The sequence below is a fragment of the Struthio camelus genome, chromosome 1, assembly GCF_040807025.1.
Source record: "Struthio camelus isolate bStrCam1 chromosome 1, bStrCam1.hap1, whole genome shotgun sequence".
NCBI lineage: Eukaryota > Metazoa > Chordata > Aves > Struthioniformes > Struthionidae > Struthio > Struthio camelus.
The window spans coordinates 76679707-76686220 of record NC_090942.1 but is presented as its reverse complement, the minus strand read 5'-3'; the positions used below and the strand labels follow the sequence as shown (position 1 = coordinate 76686220).

Genomic DNA, 6514 nt, shown 5'->3' with positions numbered 1-6514 from the left:
AAGAGGAATCCCAGAACTAGGATTTGTCCTCTTGGGAGCCAAGTCTTACTCCAGACATTGTTTCCATAATTGGAAGATTTGTAGGAGGATGAAACCAGTAAAGGAAGGAGGGGCACCAGAAAAGCCCCCCTCCCTCCCATCTCTTCGTTACAAAAACCATGCAAGCTCCTGTGTCCTTGCCCGCTGGAGGAATTGGCTGGGGGAACTGTGTCTTCTCTCAGAGGTCAAATTCCCCTTGAGTCAGCACTCACCCCAGAAGCTCTCCATGTGCTTTATCTCAGGGCTAAGCTCCTTCTTTTCACTTGGGCTGGGTCTGCAGCTTTCTTCATGCTTTCTGGGAGACCAGTCCAGTCAGGAGGAGGAGAATTAGGTGCTGGAGGTGCCAATTTTTCGGCGCTGACTAAAGGAGCGCCTACAGCGATTAGCTCCATCTTAGAAGTCCAGCTTGGATGGCTAAACTGGGGCAAGCAAACGCACCCTACGTGGCTAATCACCAGATGCCCATAGCCGGGAAGCTTCACGTGCAGTTTGTTAGCTCCCCTCGCCTAGGGAGAAGGACTAGCGTACAGCCTGCCTAACAGTTGGCTTTTCTCACCAGTAGCAAATTCTCCCAACAGCCCAAGACCATCCCACGGAGCTCTCCTCCTGGCACCCCCAAGTATAATGTACGTGCACACGGCCCACATTGAGAAAGCTCCCAGTTTAGGGGCACCGACAGTGTGAGAATGTCATCAGGTTAATGGGGGAACAAGTTAAACAAGCCTGCAGGGTCACTTGCTTTTCTGCCAAAGGAGGAGCCTCTAACACCCCCTCAGGGCCTTTGCTGCTCCTAAATCCTCCGTCACGTTTCACACATGGGCAGTGCAGTCACAGCAGCCGCCAGCATATGAAAATCACGAGTCATAGTCCCCAGAAGATTACCTTAAAATCACGAACATTAAAAAGGAACGATGTGCGGATCTTGTCTTTGGGATGGGGGGGGAGGGGGAATTTCTCTCTGTGAGGTTTAATTCCCTCCCAGCCTCTATCAGGGCCAGAAACTGCCTCCTTTCCCCCGGGGTGCACGGTCACACTCCTCTGGGAGCCGGAGCTTTGCGAAGGGAGGGGAGAAAATCCCAGCCGAGGGCACAGGAGAGGGGCACTAGTGGGCCTGCACGCAGCGCGCCAGGGCACGTTTGCAGCGCGGGAGCACAGCTGGCAGCGCTGCCGCGGAGTGAGCGGCCCCCCGCCGCCCCTCTCCCCGTGGGACACGCGTGGGGGGCGCTCCGCGCTGCACACGCACGCAGGCACATGCATGCACAAGCGCACACGCACACACACGTGCACCCCCGCCCCCGCCGTCTCCCTCCGTGGGGCCCGGGCCGCACCGTTGCGCAGGGGCAGGGCGAGCAGCGTCGCACCGCCACTGCCTCGGGGCAGCGGCCCCGGCGCCGGGGCTGGCGGGGGGCCCGGGGCTGCCCGGTGTCAGCTGGCGCATCCCGCCGGGGCCGGCGGCAGTGATGTGGCAGCAGGTCGGGTCACGTTGCCGGCCCTGTGCTCGCACCAGCGTGAGACGGGATTAGGGAGGCGGCTGCCGGTGCCGCCGCGGAGCGGGGGCTGCGCGGGTTGCGCCCGGCGCCCGTGGGAGGGGGCTGCGACCGGGACCCGGACCGGGACCGGGGCAGCGCGGCGGGTCACGCTGCAGCGGCGCGACCCTGTGCCAATGTCACCCGCGGCCTCCGCGCCGTGGCCGCAGCCGGTGCGGGCTGCCGCTCCGAAGGGCTCGCCGCCGCCTTAAAAATACAGACGCGCTTGTATGTATATGTATATTGCGTGCGTGTATGCGCGTGTGTCTACGCGTACACGTGTCTCAAGGCATTGGCCGCGGTCCCGCGGGGCAGGGAGGTCGGGGGGGGGGAATCACCTTGGGGGCGCAAGCTGCAAAACAGCGGCTAGAAGCAGGCGAGCACCTCCAGCGCCAGCTTGCAGAGTACCTCGGCGAAGTCCGCCGGCACGGACGGACACACACCCACACCCACACACGTGTGCGCGCGTGTGCCAGCGCCCGGGCACCGGCAGGTGTGTGCGCACCCGTGGGTGAAACGCGCCCCTTTCCCGCCCCCCCCTCTTTCTCCGCCCCCCACGGGAGGTGCGGGCAGCTGGGGCGAGCGGCGCCGCGGGCACAGGGCGCATCTCCGAGCGCCGCGCTGGGTCCCCCCCGCGGGCACGTTCACCCGCCGGCGGCTCTGTCACCGGCTGACACCACCCCCGCCCCGCCTAAAAAAAAAAAATTAAAAAAAAAGAATAATAATTAATAGTAATAATAAAGCGGGAAAAGCCTGGCCGGGAGCCGGCCGGGGGGGGGGCGGCGGCCGGGGCTCCCCCCCCCCCCACCCGGCTCGGTCCCGCCCCCGGCCCGCCCCGGCCCGCCCGGCGCCGCCGCCGCCGCACGTGAGCCGGGTGCGGGGCCGGCTGGCGGCGCGCGTGCCCCGCGGGCAGGCGCGGAGCGGAGCGGCGCAGTGCGCGCGGGCAGCGGGCAGCGAGGCGGGCCGGGCCGGACCGGACCGGGGCAACGCGCGTGGGGGGAGCGGCGGCGGCGGCGGCGGCGGCGGGGGGCCACGGGGCGCCGCGCGCCCGCGGCGCGGGAGAGGCAGACGGAGGCTGCATGTGCGCAGCTTTGCTGGCGGATCTCGCAGGGCTGATCGTCGCGGCGTCCCGCAGACTCCGTCGCCAGCGGCAGCAAGGCACCGGCGGCTGTCAGACATGGATGAAGGAATCCCTCGCCTGCCGGAGCGGCAGTTGCTGGAGCACAGGGATTTTATAGGGTAAGGCGCCAGGGCAGCGGCTCGTCGCCTGTCTCGCCGGCGTTTCGCCTCGCTCGGAGAGTGCCGTGAAGCCCCGAGAAGACAGCTGTGTGGGTCTCGCTTCCTTTCCGCAGGCGGAGCGGGGCGATCCCCTGCCCAGCCCTTCAGGCAGGGCGCTCGGGATTTATTTTCCCACTCGAGGAAGTGCTAGGGTTGCTCTTGCTCTTGCCGGTATTGGATCTTTGTGTTTTTCTCCAGGCTGGACTATCCTTCCTTGTACATGTGCAAACCCAAAAGAGGCGTAAAGAGGGACGAAAGCAAGGTAAGTTTCTGGGGCTGCCCTCGACCCGCTTACACGCTTAATTGGGGGTCGCTGAATTTTACGGCGCCGCTTGGCTCGCAAGCGCATCCGCGGCGCCTCTGCTCCCAACTTGGCCCTGGATGGCGAGCGGGTTTGCGGGGGAAGCGCTGCCCTGGCGGCACTGGGCGCTGCATGTGGCCGGCATGGCATTTGTTTTGGTTCTGACCGTCGTCCTGAGGGGACCCTAACGTTTGGCTTTTGCGGGTTTTGCTCACTAGGAAACATATAAGCTGCCACATAGATTGATAGAGAAGAAGAGGCGAGACAGGATTAACGAATGCATTGCCCAGCTGAAGGATTTACTGCCCGAGCATCTGAAACTGACGGTGAGGTGTCGCGGGGTGTGTGTGTGTGTGTGTGTGTGTGTGTGTACGTGCCAGTGCATGCATGTGCCGCGGCGCAGCCGTGCGCGCTCGGCGGAGCCCCGCGGGCGGCGGGACCCCGCGCGGGCCGGGCCCCGGGCGGTGGCGGCGGCGACCCTCGCTATACCGCCCCTCGGGGGCGAGTCTCGCCGGAGTGGCGGCGGCGGCGGCGGCGGCGGGGTGCGCTGGGGAGGTAGCCGAGCCGCCCCCTCGCCTTGCCTTTGCAGACGCTGGGGCACCTGGAGAAAGCGGTGGTGCTGGAGCTGACTCTGAAGCACTTGAAAGCGTTGACAGCCTTAACGGAGCAGCAGCACCAGAAAATCATCGCTTTGCAAAGCGGTAAGTGGGCCGGCGGGGGGGGGGGGGGAAGTAGCGGGGAGCAGGGAGGGGGGCGCGGGCGCGGAGATGCCCTGCACCGTGCCGTGCCGTGCCCAACGCCGTGCCCTCCCGTCTCCCCGCAGGGGAGCGGTCCATGAAGTCCCCGGTGCAGGCCGACCTGGACGCTTTCCACTCGGGCTTTCAGACGTGCGCCAAGGAAGTGCTGCAGTACCTCTCCCGCTTCGAGAGCTGGACGCCCCGCGAGCAGCGCTGCGCCCAGCTCCTCGGCCACCTGCACGCCGTCTCCTCGCAGTTCCTGCCCGGCGCCCCGCTCCTCGCCCCGCCGCCGGGCCCCCTGCCCAAGGGATCCTCCTCCTCCGCCTCCCCGCCCGCCCCCGCCTGCGCGCCGGGCCGCAAGCCCGAGGGCCAGGCTCACTGCGTGCCCGTCATCCAGCGGACTCACGCCGCCGAGCCCAGCGCCGAGACCGACACGGACACGGACAGCGGCTACGGCGGCGAGCCCGAAGCGCGCCCCGAGCGCTGCCCCCCCGGCGCCGCCCCCCCGGCCCCGGCCCCGGCCCCGGCGGCGCTGCCCGCCCTGGCCATCAAGCAGGAGCCGTCGGGGGACGAGGCGCCGCCCGCGCCCAAGCGGCTGAAGCTGGACCGCGGCGGCAGCCCGCTGCCCGGCCCGCCGGGGCTGGCGGCCCGGAGCGCGGAGGCGGCGGCGGCGGCGGCGGCGGCGCTGGGCAGGCCCGACGCCGCGCTGCTGGGCTCGCTCATGGCCCTGGGGGCTGGCGGCGGCGGCGCAGCCCACTTCGGACAGCCGGCGGCGGCCGCCCCCTTCTGCCTGCCCTTCTACTTCATCTCCCCGTCGGCCGCCGCCGCCTACATGCAGCCCTTCCTGGATAAGGGCAGCCTGGAGAAGTACCTCTACCCCGCCGCCCCCATCCCGCTGCTCTACCCGGGCATCCCGGCCCAGGCCGCCGCCGCCGCCGCCGCCGCCGCCGCCTCCTTCCCGTGCCTCTCCTCCGTGCTCGGCCCCGCCGAGAAGGCGGCGGCCGCCGCCGCCGTGCTGCCCCCGGCGCCCCACCTCCCGCACCCCTTCGCCGCCGTCGGGCTGGCCGCCGCCACCGCCGAGCCCGGCGAGGAGGCCGAGGCCGCCGCCGCCGAGGAGCCCGGCGCCGAGGGGCCCTGAGCCGCCGCCGCCGCCGCCGCCGCCGGGGGTCCCCTCGGGTGGCCCAGGGGCCGCGGCGCCGCCACCTGCCCCGGCGGCCGCGGGGGGGCTGCGGGGGGCTGCGGGGCCGGGGGAGCGGGCGGCCCGGGGGGCCCCCGCCCCGCTGCCGCAGAGGACCGGCGAGGATAAAATTTGCTACTCAGTATTTTTTTAATGTCTGGCTTTATACATGCGTAAATATGTTAAGGAAACAAACAAAAACAAAGCAGAAGAAGAAGAAAAGGAAGAAAACATAGTAAGGATACTTTTTTTCCTCTCTCTCTCTCTTTCTCTCTCTCTCTAAGGTAACTTAAATGTTGCACCTTATTTGGAAATGGGTTTCTCCAGTGTCCCCGAGTCGCACCTGGCAAGAAGCTGCACTTGTTGCTCGGGAGCCCGGGGCGAGGGCGCGGGGGGCGGGCAGGGGGCAGGGGGCGGCGGCGGCGGCGGCCCCGCGCCCGCGCGAGCACTTTACTGACCGCGGCCGGATAACCCTGAGGGCAGACCTGCAGTGCCTTGAGCACCCGGGGATGCCGCTGGCTCCAGCCGGCGTGCTGGCTGTGCAAGGGAAAGAGGGTCAGACCCGTTATGTAACCTTGTGTTTATTTTTTATTTTTATTTTTTTTTTTTTTTTCGGCTAAGGTATACAGGTTGTGGCAAGTGCATTTGTTCTCACCCTGTCTTTATTTAATTCAGTACGTTCCCGAGAGGTTCTTCCTCCCCCCCCACCCCCCATCCCGAACCTTGCTGTATAAAATGAATGTTTCTGCACTGAACTACCAAAAAAAAAAAAAAAAAAGCCCCATCTCTCCCCCAAGAAAACACAGAGCAACTGATCAGCCTGAACTCATTTTATCCTAAATTCTGAATGACACACACTGGAGGCCGTGGGTAAACACCTCACTTTGCAATCAGAAATGATTAGACGATTCGGGGTAAGTTTCCTTTACGGGTTCCCCCCTCACCCCATTTTCCAAATATCACGATTTCCCTTTCTGGAGACAAACCAGATGCCAGATAATCACACAGATAAAGCTTTTATAATAAGGCTTAAACCAAGACCTTGCCTAGATATTTTTAGTTTGTTGCCAAGGTAGCACTGTGAGAAATCTCACTTGAATGTTATGTAAGAGGTGAGACACAACAGTCTGACTAGGAGTGAATAAGTATCCTGGGTCTGTTAGTCAGTTTGGTGCATTTGCTGCTGCTGTTGCTACTGTTTGCCTCAAACGCTGTGTTTAAACAACGTTAAAAAAAAAAATCTTACTAGCCTACAGAGTGGCTGTATGTAAATAGTTGTTAATACATCCAATTAATGATGTCTGACATGCTATTTTTGTAGGGAGAAAATATGTGTTAATGATATTTTGAGTTAAATATCTTTTGGGAGGATTTGCTGAAAAAGTTGCACTTTTGTTACAATGCTTACGCTTGATACAAGCTTATGCTGTCTTAAATTATTAAAAAAAATAAATCC

At 63.8% G+C, this 6514-nt stretch overlaps 1 protein-coding gene across 1 annotated transcript; it reads left to right on the top strand.

The window, feature by feature from the left end:
- Positions 1–2553: 2553 nt before the first annotated feature.
- On the top strand, positions 2554–5019 carry BHLHE41 (basic helix-loop-helix family member e41). The gene is made up of 5 exons (XM_068931196.1): positions 2554–2804; positions 3042–3105; positions 3363–3470; positions 3734–3845; positions 3968–5019. Exons 1-5 carry the CDS (start codon positions 2743–2745, stop codon positions 5017–5019), a joined length of 1398 nt encoding a protein of 465 aa, XP_068787297.1. The 5' UTR covers positions 2554–2742.
- Positions 5020–6514: the final 1495 nt, after the last annotated feature.

What these genes read in the sequence shown, in the direction of transcription:
- BHLHE41 (XM_068931196.1), top strand. Translation starts at nt 2,743, where the DNA reads ATGGATGAAGGAATCCCTCGCCTGCCGGAGCGGCAGTTGCTGGAGCAC. An exon ending in TAAAGAGGGACGAAAGCAAG is followed by an intron (nt 3,106 to 3,362) that starts GTAAGTTTCTGG and finishes TTTGCTCACTAG; the next exon opens with GAAACATATAAGCTGCCACA. An exon ending in CCGAGCATCTGAAACTGACG is followed by an intron (nt 3,471 to 3,733) that starts GTGAGGTGTCGC and finishes TTGCCTTTGCAG; the next exon opens with ACGCTGGGGCACCTGGAGAA.